Source organism: Megalopta genalis, unplaced genomic scaffold, assembly GCF_051020955.1.
Source record: "Megalopta genalis isolate 19385.01 unplaced genomic scaffold, iyMegGena1_principal scaffold0020, whole genome shotgun sequence".
In the NCBI taxonomy this organism is placed as follows: domain Eukaryota; kingdom Metazoa; phylum Arthropoda; class Insecta; order Hymenoptera; family Halictidae; genus Megalopta; species Megalopta genalis.
Window position 1 is genome coordinate 3,318,035 of NW_027476090.1, and position 19,934 is coordinate 3,337,968.

Below are 19,934 nucleotides of genomic sequence, written 5' to 3' on the forward strand. Positions count from 1 at the left end.
TAACTTTTTCCTTTGCAAAAATGCAATCTGCAGCTTTGTTTACGAGTTATTAACGAAAAACAGAGACCAATGAGAGGCGAGGACGCGAAGTTCGAGAGCCCGCAGCACGTGACTTTAGCAGAAGGTCGCGACACATTCGGGCGGCGTTCAAAATATCGAACAAGTTACGAAGCGTGAAATTTCCGGATTCTTTTTACTACGTAACAGTGATATTTTTAAGATAACCGCTGTTCACCTTTACTTTAGAACGTCTGAAGAATATTTACTAATTTTTCGGAGCCAATTAGTAAGTAGGTTAACCGTGACCGAACTATTTTAATTATTAATTGAGCGAATTACAATGAAGATTAACGATAAGAAATCCCGTCAGAACCACGCAAAAAATATTTTTGTACCAATAATTCCGTATCCAAACAGAATTCAACGAACGATTCGCAAAGCTAATTCAATAATAAATCGCGTCAAAGAACATGAGGGATGTGTTTATTTAAGAATTGTGAAGAATATGATTAATAGTAAACTTACCCACTGGAGGATGCATTTGCTGCTTGGAAATGTAGATCACGGCTGAATTCTGCGCGAGGCTATTTCTCTGGACGGCAGAGTCTGATATGTACTGTACAGAGTCTGATACTGTATATTCTGTCTGTATATACAGGGTGTCCCAAAAATGTCTCGCAATCCGAAAGTGGCGGGTTCCTCGGGCCATTTGAAGCAACTTTTTCCTTTACAAAAATTTTCTCCGAGACACCGTTAACGAGTTGTTATCGAAAAACAGTGACCAATGAGAAGCGAGCTCAGCTGGCGCGAGGTGATCGAGCCAATGAGCGGAACAGGGCTTCGTGCTCTGGTTGGCTGGGCCGCCTCGCGTCAGCCGTACTCGATTTGATCACCGTTGGTAGATCTAGCGTTAACAAACGTAATCATATTTATAATATGTTTCCTTATTATGTACATAATTAAAGTACAACAATTTTTATGTTTCAAATTTCTACCTTATTCCTGCTTTAAAAATTGCCGATCGAAAAACACCGCGACTTCGGTCGCGGTTGAAAGTTGAACCATACATCGATCCGCGGACCACGGTTTGGCAATCCATTGGAATCGTCTAATCCCATTTATGAGGTCTCCTCTCCGCTACTTGAAGCAGATTTCGAGCAGAATCCGTGACACCATTGGACATACTGGACAGCAATGGACACACTGGGGCCTTACGTGGAAATTTCAAGAAGAGTCAGGAGACTGAGAGCTCTGTTTATGGTACACGTTATTATGTTTTATTTTATTACTGTATATTGTACATTTTGTTTTATGTTATTATTGCATATTATGCATCACTGTATACTATACAGGGTTCCCCGGAAAGAATCATCCGATTTCAAAAATTTATATTTTAAAAAATTACACACAGAAAATTATAATTCAAACGCGAATATAACGGGAAAATGTGTGAGTTTTTGTTTACGAGTGTTCAATATGACTTCCTTTCGTTACACGTATGATATCATTGCGATATGAAAGTTCTTGCCAAACACGGTGTAATGTATCTCTGGTAATTGTTTGTACAGCATCACAAATGCGTTTTTTTCAGTTCATTTACACTTGTAGGTAAAGGTGGTACAAAGACAAGATCCTTCACAAATCGCATGGGGTTAGGTCGGGTGATCTCGGAGGCTAACTGTGTAGAACCATATTATCGGATGAACTGCGACCAATCCAACGGTTTGGTACATGAGAAAAAAATAATAAAAAGTAAAACTCGCACATTTTCCCGTTATATTCGTGTTTGAATTATAATTTTCTGTGTGTGATTTTTTAAAATATAAATTTTTGAAATCGGATGATTCTTTCCGGGGAACCCTGTATATTATTCTTTCACTATCTTTAACTGTTAATGAGACTCTTTGTACCCATTAAATAAGTTTATATCTTTTAAGTAGAAATTATGAGTAGATTGTTTTAAAGAAAAATCCGTTTTCTTCCAAAATACACTGCCCATGCGTAATATGTACACTTTTGGCGGGAGGGTCTCGTTCAAGTATGGCACTACGGCGGACCGAACCGCCGGAGTGAAAGGGTTAAGATTGCTCAGGGGCTTCCGATTCACGGGAGCGTCCGTGGAGGGTACGGGGGATAGCGTCCTCTCTCACGAAGTCTAACATTCGCGCACTTCGAATGATACCAATAAATATCGAAAAGGGTGCTGATTTAAGAAAGTTAAGTGTCAACCCGTAAACCCACGATTTCGTCTCACTATGTCAGTAACTGTGCCCTCTACCGTTAGCTCCTCGCTAGGATGTCTAGCCCCATAAGCATTTTTCCACGAAGTTAATTGGCGCTGTACAGACTGAACGAAGATTCATAATTTTGCCACAATGAAATTTATATTGTACCTTATGGCAAGAATGATCTGATCTTATCATTTTTAACATCAAATAAACTGTTTTTACGAAATAGAAATACAGGAGAATGTCTTGCATATTTCGATGCTCTCAAAATATTCTTTTAGATGTTCAATTGCCATATCTTAATCAAACTATTTTGGTTTCGAGTACATACATCAGATAATCATTATTCTACTGTATTCAAATAGTTTTGAAATTAAAACCAAATTCAGGTACACATTGAAGTTATAAGAGAACATATAATTACATAATATATACGCATACTAAGTAACACTTGCTAATATTTTTTTCTATTATTTATTAAACTGTAAAAATTACATAAATATTGTAGTACATAAAATTGAGTATCAAATCTAGAGAAACAATAGTTCCATTTACAAACATAAACTATTATACTTGTTACAAATATAATGTTAGAAAGTTGTTAGCATGTGTAATGACTATTGTAATCTCAAAGTTTTGTAAATAATTATATATTGATTCTGATAAAATACTCCCTCAGTCTCAAAATCTCTGTATGGTCTTAGACCAGAATATGGATTCTGTCCTAAAAATGAACACTTTAAGTTACGATTTAAGACTACCTCAAGCCTTGTTTGCTCTTTCCTTGCTTCTGACATTGTGTAAGATGTTAAAATAAGTGGACAGTTCTGTTCAGCAACTGTTTGTAAAGATTGTGCCCATGTATCATTTCCAAGCTTAAAGTTTTCATATTCACTAAAGCCTGCATTGTATCCAATAATAAAATTTGGTTTCACGTATGAAGTACTATTTACATAATGTTTATAAAATACATTGTGCATTTGAATTGAAAGTTGTTTCTTGTTCAATCGGCAATTACCACAAAGATTTATCGATGTAGAGTCTGAACATAATTCAGGCCCTATTAATACGATCTTAGCTTCTGTCGACTCTGGTAACCAATGCAATAAAATTTCCCAAAAATATATACAACTAACTTCTACCATATTAGCTCCAATTATATGAATAGTTATATTCTTTTCCCATGAGAAAATTTTTAACTTCTTCATTGCATAAAAAAATGTCAATGGTCTTGTCAGATATTCCGAATCAATCGTTGTTTCTTCTTCTTCCATTAACAAGTGTAAAGATCTTCTTTTATTTACATAATGTTTTATACAATCCTCCATATATTCTGGTATATCTGCACATTTTATGTTATATGGTAAATTTAATTCAGGTATTATATTTTCATGCATTACTGAAGCCATATCTAATTTGAAACATAATTTTAATTTATTACAGACACTTAGGTGCATTGCACTGTTTTTATGCTTTTCACAGGAACTGGTCGCAGGACAATGTAAACAATCCACAAGTTCTTTTGCGTTTCGTTTGTGACACACTGTGCAAGATCTAAAGAATTTAAACATCTGTTCCTCATAAAATTTTAATCTTCTAGGAAGCTTCAGTGCTACTAATAACATAAAGTTCATCTTCATTTCAGCCCATACTTCTGCATCAACATCCTCTTCGCTATTTACAAAGTTAGACATCTGATTACCATTCAAAACATTACATATAACATTACATAAATCTTTGTGCTGTGGCCAATGTTTTCTTTGATGTTCTCTGCAGCAATAAGCAATCATTTTACAGTTACCACATCTTTTCAAAGAAACTCTTTCACCGTACTGTTTACAAACATGGCATGCATTTGCATAAAAATGGTAGTTGTAATGTTTTTCTAGCATTTTCATAGAATAAAGTTCGTACAAAAACTTATAAATGCAATTTTATCAAAACGTAATTCTTAAAATTACAAAAACTCATAGAAAATATTTGTCCTTTTTGTGAAATAACGGTTAAAAGTCATTTTCAATGATTTCTCTTATAAGTTGTTATTCGAATTTTCATGATCGTGTAACGTTTGAATATATTTCTCACTGACATACTTTTCTTGAATAAATTCCAAATGTAAGTCGATACACTACTACGTTGTTTACAGGAACTTATCTTATAAACCTTCGAGAATCAACCAGCACGTTGGCTTTTATAATACAAAATAATATTCTTTCAGTTTTTAATCAGTGTTGCCATCTGCACTAAGAGAGGCAGACTTTCGGTGCACTTAAATATTTACCGTTTCCTTTTAAATGGCTGGAGGTTGGAGAATATTATACACAACTTAACGAAATGCGTGATCAGTGAAGAAACCGCATTCAGTAACATTTTACGCGGTGCTACAATATTAATTTTCGTGTAAGGTACAGTTTCCAAAAATTTCGAGTACATATATGTGATGACCTAACCTTAAACTGTGTACTTGGACATCATAAATGATATTTGTCAACAGATAAAGCGTATTCAATACTGTAATTTTTACAATGTCGTATAATAACTTTCCTTATTCGATCATAATAAAACGGTTTATCTTCTTCTATTGTACTCGAAAATTATTATTTGACAAGAATTATATGTTGTTGCATGTTTGACGAAATTTGCTTTTATTTACGTAAATTGCTATATTATTCAATTTTAATTACGTTCGTAGTATTTTACGATTGCCTGTGTTATATATTTACAGATCTAATTGCAGAAAACATGATTACCCTTAGAGGAAAATTAAAAAAGGATGGTGACTTAGCGAACTCCAAAAATAAAGATTATAACAAACGCATTTCTGTCCGCGACAAATTACTCATAAAAGAGGTATAGTATATATAGTGTATAACATAATAGATAGAATTCTGAATTACATTAATCACTTGAAAATAATTGTGACTGACTATCATATAATGGCTTAGTTAACACTTTTATTCTTTTTATCCATTTAGGTTCAAGAAATGGAACAAACTTTACCTAGTACATGTCAAGTTACTTTTAATGATCCGCACTGTCTCCACGAGTTCACTCTTTTAATTGTTCCTGACGAAGGGTACTGGTTGGGAGGTCGATTTTACTTCCAGATTTATATACCCGAAGACTATAACATGGCTGTAAATACACATCACTAATATCTATAACATAATCACTTACAACAAAGTAGTTACTAACAAACTGCCTTTACAGCCTCCAAAAGTCAATTGCTTAACAAAACTGTGGCACCCTAATATAAGCGAAGACGGCGATGTATGTCTTTCAATATTAAGACAAAGTAGTATAGATGGAATGGGATGGGCACCAACACGTAAGCTTCAGGATGTTGTATGGGGCTTAAATTCCCTTTTCACTGTGAGTCCAAAAGCATGACATTATAAATCCAGAAATTTTCAGTTATACAAGTTTCATTGATTTTTAATGCTGTATCTCAAAAATAACTTATCGTTTTCTTTTTCAGGATCTTTTAAATTTCGACGATCCTTTGAATAGAGACGCAGCCGACCTTTTTATAAAAGATAAGGAATCATTTCGGAGTAAGGTGAAAGATTACGTTATGCAGTATGCAAAAAGATGATTCGAATCAGACAATAATGTCCTAATGATGTAATTTTACAATTATGGAGTTGATATCTAACATTGACAGACAATTATAATTTGATTGACAGTTTTTTTTGCGTTCCTTCCCGTTTTTCTAAATGATACTGATTAAATTCATATTCAATTTTTTGTTGCTAGTCTTCGTCATCGAGAAAGATTGTATTCGTTGTACTTTCGTTTCATTAACTGTACGCGGCTTTTGATTGTTCTGATATTTCATTGCGGCCACGATACAATTTATACTTGTAATTATTGGTACAAGGAACGAGGAGAGAAAAGTGTGTCATTTGTACATTATGCTTATTCTCTTTATAGAGCATTGTAACGATGGAAGATAATTTGTAAATAAATTCCATATTTAATAATAAGACATTTTTTAATTGCGTTATTCGTGAACACCATGGGACAATATTTGTGTTTGCTTAAATGTACATCTCCTCTGTCTTTATTACTTAGTATTTATTGGCGATTTTATTAGAATATAATTATCATTTTTGTACAATTTCAAACGGTTCCGGTTTTTTGTACCTTGACTCGTTAAAACCTGGTGTGCCTTACGTTACATTCAAATATACCGATCATTCCTTTCGCCATCCTGTTCGTGAATCTTTCACGTTACCGATGGACGTTCGTATCTGTTAAAATAATTAAAAGTTGTAACAAATAAATAATAACAAAAAAAGAAAAGAATGAGAACAAGGAGGAGAAAAAAGCTCTTGTGTTTCATCATCCCCCCTCGGTAACTGTTTCCTTGCCCTCCACAAGTCTGACTAGATATGTGCGTGAAGTTTTACGGTCACGTTAGGTAAAGAAAATTGGAAAAGTCGTGGCTTAATCGTATCTTATTCGTTAGAACGTGGTAAGCAGTTCTTCCTGTATGCTAGTCGATCTGATCAGTTTCTGCGTCGAGCCTAATAGGCTCTCGCTTGCCAACGTTTGACTGTCGGATGCCACCTTTGACTTCTCTTCGTGGTACTCCTCACTGTATTCTTTGAGTCTGTTGCCCAAGAACACAGCCCTCTCGCGTTTCTTGATCATGAAGTCGGACAGCTGAAGCCATCTGTGTTCGTGGCACTCCTCCACCAGTGGTCTTTTACTGGAGAACAAATACAAAATACATTTATAAAACGGTGCATCGATAAATTTGTCCAAAAATATTTCAAACAATCATATCTACGTACTTGGGTGCCCGTTTAAAGACCAACATAAGGAACCTCGTGGCCTCCTGACTAAGCTCCTTGTACAGATGTTCAAATCTGTACCTAACGAACAGGATATTCTGTCTGGTCTCATCAGGATCCTTGCCGCGGAACGGTGAAGTACCGGATAGAAGGACGTACATCAGGACACCGACCATCCAGATGTCTGTCTGAGGGTGTGCCGGTTCCTCGTTATAGACCTCGGGTGCTCTGTACTCAGGGTGGCCGAGCTTAGGCACCGAAGTGCCCAATTTACTGACGAATCTGGCCGAACCTGTGTCGACTAGTTTTATCTGAAGTGATCGAACAGTGGACATGACTACATTGTCGGGTTGTATATCCAGATGACTGTATCCTCGCCAGTGGAGGTATTGCAGGCCATCCAGGATCTGCGAAATGGCTGTCGCCACGCAGTTCTCTGTATAGTCGTGTCTGCTCGAGAAATACGTGAGTATATCTGCACCCTGCAGCTTCTCCAGGATGAACACCGCGACTGGAGCTCCCGGTGACTTGTACGCCGCTTCGAGCATCGCTATCCTTTCGTGTCTCAAGGAACGGAGAGCTTCGAACTCTCTGTTCACCTGTTTCTCGGTGTCCGAATTCAGTTCCAAGATCTTGGCTACTATCACTTGGTCCGTGGACTTATCGAAGCCTTTCACCACGGCGGAGAACTGGCCTCTAGCTATCTCCGATATGAAGCTATACTTGCTGGTCAGATTCGTCTCGGTCGACCATTCGATCGGATGTTCCTCGATCGAGTAATCCATGTGTGGTTTATCCTCCTCGGGGATGATCACTTGTCCAGCTTCCGTTAACTCTTGAAGATGCCTCATTGCCCGCGTTATCTGAACCTTCGGGCATCCTGTCGGCCTGGTCTTGAGCAGTTTCGAAGGTATTCCTTTCTCGCTCCAGCCGATGCGGTTGCGAGCCGCCAAACGGAAGTTGTAGCTGTAGTCCGGCTTCAGGTTCCTTACCAGGAAGAATTCGTGATCGATGTTCGAGGCAAGGTCTATCCACTCGATACCGTCGCCTTCCCTAATTTGGAGATTGTAACACAGGACCGGAGAATTGCCGTCGTACTTGGGCTGTTTCCATCGTAGAAGGATCTCCGAGTCCGACAGGTCAGAAACCTGAAAAGCCAATTTGTTAGGAAAGTGTCGTGAGATTTATTAATCGTGACTGTTACCTCGGGAGAGTCGGGACCCGAAGGAACGGCAGCCTCTACCAGTCTGCACCGAACGACGGTCTGTCCCAACGTGTTCCTGGCTACAACCTTGTAGCTACCCACATCGTGTTCCTTCGTCGGATTGAAGCTGAGTATAGACCGTCCGTCCTGATCCTCGGTGACCTTTATCCTGCTGGTCTCTTGGATCATTATATCGTTCTTGAACCACTGAATCAATGGCTTAGGACTTCCCACGGCTAAGCAGACTAGCTGAGCAGGCTTTCCTTCTTCGATCGGTCTGATCTGCGGTTTCTCGCGGAAGAACGGAAGATGTCCTTCCTTCTTGGACTCCAGCATCGCTTCAGCTTCAGCGTAGCTGTCCAATCGCGTTCCCAATTCGCGTTTCAAACGCCTCAGCGTAAAGTTATCGGGAGCTCCGTATCTGCTGATCCTGGCACGCCTCTCGTCGTCGATCTCTTCGTCCATTACGTCCGTGAAACGACGACGTTCCCGTATAATTGGTGCCTGAATTGAGAAGAAAGAGCGAATCGAGAATTTTCGGATAAAGCCTTCGACTTGAATCAGGAGCTAGCAATTACCCTCCAGTCGAAGTTCTCTTCGGCGATGGTACGGGAGAATCCTGGACTGCGGTTGCAAGCGACCTTCATGTACTCGCGCAAACGTACGGGGAAGTCAGTGTCCCGAAGCTGAAGAAGATAGGTATCCGGTCCGTTCTGATAGCTGCAAAGTCAAGTAAGTATAGATTATTATTATTATTACTATATATATATATATTATTATTACAATGCAAGGTTTAACTTGCAGCGAATACGAGCTTTCGAAGACTGGGTTATCTTTGAACCCTTTGCGGACGAGAGGCGACTCTCGTTCGCCACGGCATTTCGCGCGGCAGGACGAATGGCGAGCGAGAGGCGACAGTCGATGTTTATGTTAAATTTCGTTAGCTCGAACATTATCCAACGTACTGTTTTATGAGAAAGTCCCTGAAGTGGTGGCGCAAATTATTTTTCCGGAGACTGGAAATTCGTTCAATCGATTCGTACATTCTCTACAAACATGTAGAAAGGCAGAGAAACGAACAGCCAGTTACACGTTTGAACTTTCGCAAAATTTTGATCAACAAATTGAGAGGAGATTTTCGTCAACCACGAGATAGATCTTCAAGTTCGAAGACCAACTCTGACGAAATTCGTCTAAACGGGAAACTGAATGTAATTGTTACTTGCACAATACACTTTTGTATTGTCTAAATATCCCACGCAACGCCACTTACAATTTCTTTCGATGACATTGGACTTACACCACTTTCAAAATAAACGGCTCAAATAAAAATCACAATTTTTTATTACTTTAACTCAATTATAGGACATTTAGTTAATTTTGAAAATGGTCTAAGTCAATTCAAGCTTTAAAAACAACATTTTCCTATGAAATTCACACAAAATTTCATATCTATAATAAATTTCCATTAATCAAGTCTAATAAAATTATAAATTAAAATGTCGCATAATGTAAAAATATTTTTTAATTTATTCAAATGCGATTCATTGAATATCTCGAAACAAGAAATATATGACTTAGACCACTTTCATAATTATGGGCACATATAAGACACTCGACATATTTGCAAAAATCGCCTGGTCCTGCTACCTGACTCTGCCGAAAAAGTCGTCGTCCGCTAAGGGTTAATCTATTACTCACTGGCTTTCACTTTTGATGACTCCAATCTCAGTGTCGATTGGCTCCCTCGAGGGTATCTGAGCGTCCCAAGGTTTTGCGGATGGTTTCTTCGATGGGCTGTATATTCTGTCGTCGCTGGGCTCAGGTGTGTATTTATGACCAGGCGGATAAACCATCTTGGACGGATGCTCGAAAGCAGTTTCCAGTTTGCGTCTGCGGTACCAAGTGCGGCAGGATGCGTTGTTGTACCAATCGCTGAAATAATTACACCTCGTTTGAGCAACGACCCGTTGGATGCGAATGTTTATTTATGCTGTGAAGTTTACCGATACAGCTTGTAGTAGTTCTTCAAGTTCTCGGATGGTATCTTGTACAAATCGGTAGGAGGCCTGTCAGCGTAACCAGTGATCCAAGAATGAGCAAGGGCAGCCTTGACGTCCATCCTCCTTTCGCAATTATACATTAGCAACAGACGAATGAAATCTCTCGCATCTTCGGAAATATACTGCCAGCGGTCGTCGAACTCCCATTTCCCGTCTCTGATCTTCAGCAGAGTCTCCTTGTCGTTGAAGCCTCGGAAGGGCGAAATTCCGGACAAGAGGATGTACGTGATGATACCAACGGACCACATGTCCGCTGCATAGGATACTCCTTCGTTGTTCGTCACTTCGGGAGCCACGTACTCGGGCATCCCGTATGCCAAGGTCATCAGCTTGTTCTGAGAGATTCTTCTGGACAGGCCGAAGTCGCAGATCTTTAGATCGTCGCCTCCCGTATGCGAAATTAGCAGATCTCCGAGCTGCAAACAGATTTTCGGCATTCGGATAGACCAAATTGTCGGTCGCGTATTTAACAGACTGACTGCAAGGGAAACAAACCGTGAGACCGAGATGAGCATAGTGGTTGTCGTGCATGTACTCCAATCCCCAGAGCAGTTGCCTGATGTAACCAGCGATCTCAGCCTCCGTGTAGTATGCTTGCTTGGTCATGGTGTCCACGAGTTCACCACCGGCAGCTCTATTATTTGGTTAAGAAACATTTCGTTGCAACCGATCGCACGAAGCCACGCGAAGAAACCGATAACAACGAAGAGCGAAGCTGATAAAACGATAAAAATATTTCTAGCGAAGGATACAGTTCTATGATCAACGTGACCATCTGGTCAGTCTCGTAAGCGTCGTGCAGCCGCAACAGTTTCCTATGATTCAGGTTGTTCATGATGTCCATCTCGTTGTACATGTACGGCTTGAGATCTCCTCGGCCGTGCATAACCTTGGCCGCGTAGTTTCTTCCGGTGCACCTCTCCACGGCGTGATAAGTGACACCTTGGGTGCCACGGCCAAGTTCATCGCCAAGGTCGTAATAATCATCGTACGGTCTGTCATGACGTGTCCTGATGTCGCTCTTCCTCTTGTACGTCCTGAAGCCGTACTCGTGCTCGTTCTCTTCCACGTGCAGCATCACGGAACAGGATATCGAGCCTGCCACGTTCCCCGCGCTAATCGAATAGAGACCCTCGTCCTTCACTATGGTGTCGCTGATGATCAGAATCGAAGTGTCCGGTTCTGCGAATTCGATCTGGAAGAATAGAACCAATTTTTTTCAATTGAAGACCCAAGAATCTATTACACAACGAATTAACACTTAGCCGACCGATCGGGTAGATTTACCATTTTGACCTGAGGAACGCTTTTTTCTCTATAGAACTTCTTATTTCTATAGAGTACAACATAATTATAATAACATGCACTAATTTTTGAAGTCTTTTATTTCCCATTATTACGGTTCTTTATGTTCGGGATTTCCGAAGGTGCCTCTATCAGCCATAAAATTATTTTATTAGAACACTCAGCCGATCGATCGGGTAGATCTACCACTTTGACCTGAGAGGAACGCTTCTTTCTCTATAGAGCTTCTTATTTCTGTAGAGTACAACATATAATAAAATGCACACCAACACCACACCCATTAGAAATCGAAATGCTACCTACACCCCACTCTCGCGACTTTTTCCAATATATAAGACTCCGCTCAACTTGCAAATATTCGTGTAGAAGCCAAGCTCCTTGCTGTGACTCTCAACAAGTGGTGTGAAACGAAGTATAGAAAAAATATCCCTAAAAATGTCCAGGAACATGAGTGACAATTCAAGCGATGAGTTGTTTATGGACACACTATCAGACTGTTCTGAAGACATTGATCTACTGATAAGTGATTGTGAAGTTGACGACAATAATAGCACCATCGTTCCCATATATCAGACTAATCGACGAATCCTTTCGAGTGAATCGGAAGATGATTCCGCCGATGACTCGGAATCAAATGTTATCGTCAATGGCATCGATGATTGGACAGAAGATAATATTAGAGTTGAACCGAAGCATACGGTCGAACTGCATGCATCAACACAATGCCTGAACATCACGATATATTACCGCTTTTTTGTTCCATATTTGAGTTACGTTATTTATCCATCATCTTTACTGTCCTTAATTTTCTCACTCTATTACCTATACTTTTTGAATAACCATTAAAAAATAATTATTATAAACTTTTAAATTCGAATTTTGTATAAGCAATACGTGAAATCGTTGAACGAAATTGTTACCGTAAGATATAATTGATCGCATAAATAATTTTCGGAAGTTTTTGATTTCAAATAGCGAATTTCAGTCCGTGCCACCTCAGAAAAATGCGCGGTGGTAAGTGTACAGGTTTCTGTGGCGCGTGCGGTCGGCTAAGTGTTAAGATTACTTCGGTGACTGACCCTGATCCTCGAAGAGGAAGTCAACGGCTTCCAATCTTTGTACCACTTGATCTCCGGGTAGGGTACACCGGTGACCTTGGCCATCAGTTGTCCGGTTTTTCGGACCATCACGATCACTTCTTCCGGTCTCTGGATAAAGGATGGATATTCTGCGATCTGCAGCCGAACTCTCTGCCTAGCCTCGCCGTGCTCATTGGTAGCCACAGCTTCGTACATCCCTTCGTCACGTTCGAGCATCCTGTTGATGAACAAGGTGGCCTGTCCGTTTCTGGTGTAGCTTTGATCGTATCTTCCACCGGATTCTATCAGATGATCGTTGAAGTAGTAGGACATCTTCGGCTTGGGGTAGCCGTAGACGAACCAGAACAGATTGCAGTTGTGATTCTTGACGCCGTACTGGGTGTCGTGTTCCTGTCGGAGGAACCTGGGCGCTTGGGCGTAGTTATCGTGCGGTGGTCTCTCGATGTCGAAGTCCTTTGGGAAGTAAGGGCTGGTTTCCGGGCGGAAATCGATGCCGGGCGGCAGGTAAGGGAAGAATTTCGGGGGATCGGGTTCCAGTTTAGCGCGGTACGTTTGAGCGAACGGCGATGGGTCGCTCAGCCCGTATTTATTCTCCACGCGGATTCGGAATTTGTAGTCCCTGAAGGGCTCCAGGTTGCGGATGTCGCAGACGCAGCTGCGAATTCCTGAGCGCGCGGTGAACCAATCGCCGTCTGGCAGCTCGCACATCTCCACCTGATACGTGACCGGGATTCGGGGACCTATGGGGATGGACGGCTTCCAGGACAAGGTCAAGTGACGGTCCATCATCCTGCTGATGATCGGACGGTCGGCAAGCGGCAGCGGGACGCCGGATTTCCGGTAGTTGTCGAAGTCTGCGTACTGGTCTGCCAGCGGTTTCTTTGGACGTGGTTCCAGCGCTGAAGAGGGGATTGCATAAAAGTTCAAACGCGAGCGAATTTCGATTAAACCGGGAAAAGAAGATTCTTACATTCGTAGATCAGCTCTGCCGTGCACGAGTCCGAACCGTGAGGGTTAACTATTTTCAGAACGTATTTGCCCGCGTCGAGCTCGTCCACGTTGGAAATCACAAGACGCAACAGGCTGCCTTCTTGCTCTGTTCTGATCCGGTCCGTCTGCCAGATTCGATCGCCATTGCGGTACCATTCGAACTCCGGCTCCGGATTGCCCGTAACGCAGGCGGTGAACTTGGCCGGCATTCCTCTGTACACCTCGCAGTCGCCGATCCTCTTCAAGAAGGACGGCGGTTCGATCTTCTGCATCTTTCCTCTGAAAAACAAAATAAGCACGATAAAGCGTGAAATGGGAACCACAACGATTGGAATCGTTCCGAAGAAGCGTACATCTTATCAACCACGGCCAAGTTGGCGACGCACTCCGCTTCCCCGCTGCGGTTCACCGCTTTGCACTTGTACAGCCCGGAGTCATCGTAAGCGCAGTCCTTCACGTACAAGCAGCAAGCGTCGCCGTCTCGTTTGATCTTGTACTTGTCGTCGTCTTGCACGATCTGCTTGTCGTTGAAGTACCAGCTGATCTCTGGCCCTGGGACACCGGCGACGCGAGCCGGGAACTTGGCGTCGAAGGTGGGAAGCTGCTGGAGGTCCGTGAACCTCTGCGAGAAGCTCGGCGGTGTGTAGACCTTTCTGATGTTAGCCGTGGCATTGGTCGTGTCTTCGCCGAGTGGATTGGCCACGCGACACTCGTAGACACCAGCGTCCTTCGGCTCGCAAGGATTGATCTCGAGCTCGGTCTTCTTTCCGTCGCAGGTCACTGTCAAGCGATCGGAAGACGCCACAGGCGCGCCATCCTTGGCCCAGCTGACGTCTGGCACGGGATTGCCAACGAACGAGGCGGAGAGATGCAAAGGCTGACCTTCCTCGACATAGACGTCCCTCATCGGATTCACGAAACCAGGTCTCTCTTCGGGAACTCCCTCTTGCTGTTTGCTCATGATGCTGATGGTACCCTTGCACGAGGATGTGCCTTCCGTGTTACCTGCTATCACCTGATACTCGCCCGCATCTTCTGGCGTGGATCTCTCGATGATCAATGCTTGACTTCCGTCCGGCAGATCGACTGTTTTTATACGTTGCCCGTCAGGCTTGATCTGAAAATTGACGACGCTTTAGGATCGATCTTGTCGATTCCACGGTCCCGACTGTGAATCGGTTTACCTCCTCTCCATCCTTGAACCATTGAAGCTGCGGCGCCGGTTTCCCTAGAACCTTCACCTCCAACTTGACTGGGAAGCCTTCGACCACGGTCAGAGGCTGCAGACTCGCTATGAACTCTGGTCGTTTCTCTTTCTCTTCGACCGTCACTTTAGCGGATCCAGAGGTCTCGCCCAGCGAATTCGACGCTGTCAAGGAGTAGGTGCCGGCATCCTCCGGGCGGGCGTTGTCGATTCTTAAACCGATCAGTCCATTCGGCTCGTTCATGAAATAGATCTCCTTGGAGTGTCGCAATGGTAGCCCGTCCTTGAACCATTGCACCTGAGGATTCGGGAAGGCGACCACTTGGGCCTCCAGCTTCAGAGGTTGGCCAACCACTGCCTTGGTGTCCTCCAGGGGTTTCGAGAAAGACGGTTTCCTTCGTTGAGCTACAACGATAGTACATTTTATCATCTGTTCTTCGAGCAAGTACCTAGACATCTGTAGCGACCAGTCGTGCGCACAATAGGATCTTCAGTCCTCGTGCAAACGGCCAGCGTAATTTATGACTCTCCTTCGAAGAAGCTATTTTTGAGATGACAAGTTCCAAACCTTGATAGCACATGTTTGCAATAGAGTTTTTTAAGAAATTCCTCGATAGCTAAAGAGACCGTCATAAATTAGGAGAGTTTCCGAAGGGTACTCGAAGCGGACCCTGCGGCCCAAAGGCCATGTGGTCCGACGCGGGTGACCCGGAGGAAAAGTTCCACACGTTGTCGCGTACAACTCGTCGTCCCCTCCGATTACCACGCCGTCCCGAAAATACGCAAAGAGCGTAAGGGGGCAGGCGGTAAAAAGGACAAAATGAGCAACGCTGATTGGAAAGGCCCAACGCGTGGGGTTGACCGATCAGGGTTGTTCAAGAATTTTACCAGGGCAAACGGCGAAAGGAAAAAGCAGATTCGTTCACTGCGTCGCGACTCGTCCTAAGACACAGTCCGCGAAAATAAAGAAGTTTTTACCACCGCACACGAGCGTACCAGTGATTTCGAACTATCCTACCCGAGACATCTTATAGTACTCACGTTTAATAGCTACAGCACAAAGAGACGTGTGTTCCCCTGTGGAGTTAGAGATCACCAACTTGTAAGCTCCGCAATCGGTTGGTTTCACGTTGTCGATGGTAAGCTTGATAGAACCATCCGGAAGGCACTCGAGCTTCACGTGTTCATCGGGAACGATCTTCTCTCCGTCCTTGAACCAAGCGACGCTCGGCATGGGACTGCCATCGACTTTAGCTTTGAGTTCCAAGGGTTCCCCTTCGTCGACGTCCAGTGACCTCGGTAAAGACTGACCGAAGGAAGGCGTGATCAGTTCCATCTTCAACTGGCAAGCAGTTTGGGCGCTTCCGGCGACGTTGGTCGCCTGACATTTTACAGTGCCGACGTCGCTTTGAGAGAAGGTTTTGATGGAGTAGGTGCTGTCCACGATGCCGTCCACGTGAGTGCTGATCGCGTGACGACCGTCTTCCCTGATCTCCTGGTCGTCCTTCAGCCACTTTATCGTGGGCCTGGGGATGCCAGTGGTCCGGATCTTTAGCTCCAGGTCGTCGCGGTCCTTGATGGACGCGTTGTTCAGTGTTTTGGTGAAGGTCGGTGTCTCGGCTGGAACATTTTCGGATTACAAACACAGGAATTTGTGTATAAGTATAAGACGATGCTTACTGTGAGGTTCCAGTTTCGCCTGCGCGCTCGTTTCGCCAAGATAGTTCTTCACCGACAAAGTATACACTCCCTTGTCTTCGACCTCGACGCTCTTAATGATAAACTTGAACTTATTGTTCCTCTTGTCCTCTTGGAAGTCGAATCTCTCTCCCTTCTCCAACTTTTTACCGTCCTTCAGCCACGTGATGTCCGGCTTGGGGTTGCCTTTCACGATCGCTACCCATTCTAGCGAATCTCCAACCGATTCCACCACGTCCTTGAACTCTTCGATCTCTGGACGTAACAGCAGGTTGAGGAAAGCCTGAACAGTTCGAAACATTCGTTAATCTTCACAGTTGCCCTACACCGTAAATACCGATTGCTACTAACGCTGGCTTCCGCCTCGCCGTATTTATTCTTCAGCTTCAACGTGTATTCCCCAGTGTCGTCGCTGGAGGATTTAGGCACACCCAGCGTAATCGTTGATTCGGTCAATTTATCATTAGCTGGCTTATTCTGGACGTTGATCTTCAGTCGCCTGTCGTCCACAGGGATTTCTGCGCCCTTGAAGAACCTGCCCGAGCAAATCGAATTTGAAAGTTTGAACAATTTCAATGATGCAAGGCAAGGCGTATTTCTGGATTAACCTACCTAACGCTTCGGTCTTCGCGATGCGATAATACAACGCAGCAATCGTGTTTAATATTCAACAAATATTGGACATTGAAAGGCTATCGATTACTACTTACCAGGTGATTTCAGGAATAGGATCGGCGGTGATCGTAGTCCTGAACTCCCCGGAATCACCTTTGGCCACGTCAACATCGGCCAACGGTTCGATGAACTTCGGACGTCTCAGGTCGTCGATAGTGCCGACGGTGAGGTATCCTTCCGCGGAGTCCTCTCCAAGCTTGTTTGTCAGAATGAACGAGTAGACACCTTCGTCCTCGAGGATGGCCTTGCTCAGCTCCAAGTTGAAATTCTCGCCCGTGGCGGTGATCCTAATGCGATCTCCTGTTCGCAATGGTTTCCCGTCCTTGAACCATTTCGCGTCCGGCCTCGGCAGACCGGTCGCCGTGATGTCGAAGTGGACCTTCTGAGTCTCGTAGATCGTTAGATCGGAGAGACTCGCGCTGAGGATGTGCGGAGGCGCTACACGAACAATGAGAACATCAGCGCCCCTTTCATCGAGAATGACTCCGGGAGTCATTCAAAGTGTATCTGCGGTTTGCCGTGCAGCTAAATGCATCTCGCTTACTACGTGCTGCTTTTGTTATTCAACAGTTTGTTAAGACACTTCTCGAATGCCAAACAATGTTCTACTTCTTTACACGCGTTAGCTGTACCAACGAGTAAATAACAGCGTCGAAGAATGACAATTAGATTGGAAAGTTGATTACTTGTTGGTACGCCAAGTACTCGATTACTGTTTGCGTGATCATCTGTGCGGTAGGAACAAACCAATATGGCGGTGTTTTATGTAGTTACGCTCTACGTGTGACCTTAGAATACCGGGTTCGGTTGTGAATACCAATTGCAGTTTCGGGTATTTCGGGTTCCTAGCGCATAAAGGATTCACTTCCTATTGTTACAGCATTCCAGATATCGGCTTACCTTCGGTTACCAACTTCCATAGCGTTCTGGCAGTGTTTGACCGACCCATTATGCAAGCAGTGAGTGTTGGCTGTTTTGGTCAGAAACGCTAACAAAATTTCCAGCCTTCCCAGGATCGATCATCGTTCGTCTTTTGCTTTCATTCATGGTACGGTAATTGACTATTACGAATGTTCAGATGAATTCAATTTTGTTAGACGCTTCCGACATTGACTGTTAACGTGCACAGGCGAGAAGCGTGTATACGAACGTGTTAGGATGAAGTAACAAACCAGTTAGGACACATAGGAGCGAAACGGGACAAACGTGTCGCAGAAACCAAAAGCCAGTGATCAACGGTAAGCGAACAACGGCGAAGAATAACAGCCTGATCTCTGGCGCGTCGATCGACAAGATCCATTCCCGCGCAGCTGACATGACCGAGCGATCCACCCGTACCTGAGTCTCTGCTAGATTCCTTCTCAAGGATATCGTCAAGGACGCTGCGTTGCCGTTTAACGCGGTCTAGAAGCGCCTCGAGCTCCTCGTCGACTTCCTCGTCGGCGCTGAGAGCAGCCTTCAACGAGCTCTGCCTCGACAACGTCTTCTCCGTCGCCTTCAGCGACTCTCTCGAGTCCATTCTCTCGATCCTCGAGCTCTGCCTCGACAGACCGTTCTGGACGGACAGTTTCCGCTCCTCTAAATTCGTCTCGACCGCCTTCTCGGCGATCGAGTTCGTTCGTTCTATCTTCAAGCTCTGTCTCTTCAGCTTGCTTTCTTCGATCGTCGGAGTCTGCGGTTGCTCCAGCGTTTTCTCGGTAATCTTCTCCGACGAGGGTCTCCTCTCCATCTTTTTGCTCTCTTTGGAAAGTCCATCCGCCGGTTCGCCGTTTCTAGGCTCCTCCTTCAAGGTCTCCGCCACGGATTTCTCTGTCGACACCTCCTCCAACGATCGCTCCTCGACGATCGTCTCCGTGAGCAGAGTGCCTCTGAACGGTTTCGCCTCGTCCTGGATCTTCTCCTCGATCCCGTTCCCATTGAACTCCGCGCAGGAGCCGTTCACGAGCTTCAGGTCCTCGGACAGCTCGGCGCACTGCATGTCGTCGGTGCTGACGTCTCTGGAGATCGCCTTCAAGGTCGACTCGTCGTCCGAGACGGAAACTATGGAGACACCCCGATGCACCTGGAGCGTCGTTCGATTGTCCTCGCTGGTCTCCGAGTACTCCTCGATCAGAACACCGTTCTGCGGCTTCTGACTAGACTCCTCCTGCACGGTGTAACTGTACGAGGCGATCTCCTCGACCCGAGGACGCTCGGAGTACGATTCCTGGCACTCGACCTTCGTCGCGGTCATCTTGCTGATCGTGTGGCTCTCGTCAGGACCTGCGAACGGCCTGGCTCTCGTCACCGATACCTTCGGACGCTACTTTTAACGCTATTACAGGCGAGACGCCATTTCGTTCTCTTGCTACGAGTCACCGGATTAGGCGAGAAACCCGCAGCCGCCTTTCGATATATTTCAATGATGCTGTCGCCACCCACGTAACCGCTTTTACTCCGTCCGAGGCTCGTGAAAGCTTTGTTCGGTGTGGCGTTATTTGCTCTCGCGACAACGGGCCTGGCGACTGACTAGGCTCTATTTATTGCTAGGACTAGAAATACCGACCAATTTCGATCGGTTATCGCAATGAATTCTCTTTGAAGTCGACTCGTTCGAACATTATACCTTCGGCTGTTCAAAAATTGATTCTATAATAGTTTTGCATTCCGATTTCGGTCGCGAAACCCG

The 19,934-nt window shown here is 44.0% G+C and overlaps 3 protein-coding genes across 9 annotated transcripts in view; 1 reads left to right on the top strand and 2 right to left on the bottom strand.

Annotated features, from left to right (window-relative positions):
- The first annotated feature begins 661 nt into the window (after positions 1–661).
- On the top strand, positions 662–6,214 carry LOC117227351 (NEDD8-conjugating enzyme UBE2F). Of its 2 annotated transcripts, none has more exons than XM_076527417.1 (5): positions 662–1,260; positions 4,954–5,078; positions 5,204–5,365; positions 5,439–5,600; positions 5,707–6,214. In XM_076527417.1, the coding sequence occupies exons 2-5, from the start codon at positions 4,971–4,973 to the stop codon at positions 5,821–5,823; spliced, it is 549 nt and encodes a 182-aa protein (XP_076383532.1). In that variant the 5' UTR covers positions 662–1,260; positions 4,954–4,970; the 3' UTR covers positions 5,824–6,214. The 2 variants fall into 2 exon arrangements, with proteins under 2 accessions (XP_076383532.1, XP_033338388.1); XM_033482497.2 differs by lacking the exon at positions 662–1,260 and adding an exon at positions 4,497–4,633 and having other exon boundaries at positions 4,966–5,078.
- On the bottom strand, positions 2,687–4,126 carry LOC117227349 (uncharacterized). Its single transcript, XM_033482494.2, has one exon. The coding sequence runs from the start codon at positions 4,124–4,126 to the stop codon at positions 2,846–2,848; it is 1,281 nt and encodes a 426-aa protein (XP_033338385.2). The 3' UTR covers positions 2,687–2,845.
- The window catches only part of Obsc (Obscurin), a 44,716-nt gene continuing 30,985 nt past the window's right edge, over positions 6,204–19,934 (bottom strand). For 4 of the 6 annotated variants that reach the window (XM_033482487.2, XM_033482486.2, XM_033482490.2 and 1 more), the window contains 17 exons: positions 18,605–19,528; positions 17,302–17,704; positions 16,943–17,126; positions 16,574–16,874; positions 15,935–16,513; positions 14,874–15,298; positions 14,043–14,806; positions 13,670–13,968; positions 12,679–13,598; positions 11,047–11,489; positions 10,790–10,928; positions 10,238–10,710; positions 9,933–10,166; positions 8,810–8,951; positions 8,232–8,735; positions 7,028–8,175; positions 6,204–6,942 (listed from right to left, as the gene is read on the bottom strand). In XM_033482487.2, the coding sequence (XP_033338378.2) occupies positions 6,696–6,942; positions 7,028–8,175; positions 8,232–8,735; positions 8,810–8,951; positions 9,933–10,166; positions 10,238–10,710; positions 10,790–10,928; positions 11,047–11,489; positions 12,679–13,598; positions 13,670–13,968; positions 14,043–14,806; positions 14,874–15,298; positions 15,935–16,513; positions 16,574–16,874; positions 16,943–17,126; positions 17,302–17,704; positions 18,605–19,528 (8,129 nt within the window). In that variant the 3' untranslated portion in view covers positions 6,204–6,695. The remainder of the gene's footprint in view (positions 6,943–7,027; positions 8,176–8,231; positions 8,736–8,809; positions 8,952–9,932; positions 10,167–10,237; positions 10,711–10,789; positions 10,929–11,046; positions 11,490–12,678; positions 13,599–13,669; positions 13,969–14,042; positions 14,807–14,873; positions 15,299–15,934; positions 16,514–16,573; positions 16,875–16,942; positions 17,127–17,301; positions 17,705–18,604; positions 19,529–19,934) is intronic. The other 2 variants (XM_033482492.2, XM_033482491.2) reach the window with 1 other exon arrangement.

Excerpts from the sequence above, each read along its gene's own strand:
- LOC117227351 (XM_076527417.1), top strand. The coding sequence starts at position 4,971 with ATGATTACCCTTAGAGGAAAATTAAAAAAGGATGGTGACTTAGCGAAC. Across the intron at positions 5,079-5,203 it reads ACAAATTACTCATAAAAGAG|GTTCAAGAAATGGAACAAAC; the intron begins GTATAGTATATA and ends TTATCCATTTAG. Across the intron at positions 5,366-5,438 it reads CCGAAGACTATAACATGGCT|CCTCCAAAAGTCAATTGCTT; the intron begins GTAAATACACAT and ends CTGCCTTTACAG.
- LOC117227349 (XM_033482494.2), bottom strand. The coding sequence starts at position 4,126 with ATGAAAATGCTAGAAAAACATTACAACTACCATTTTTATGCAAATGCA.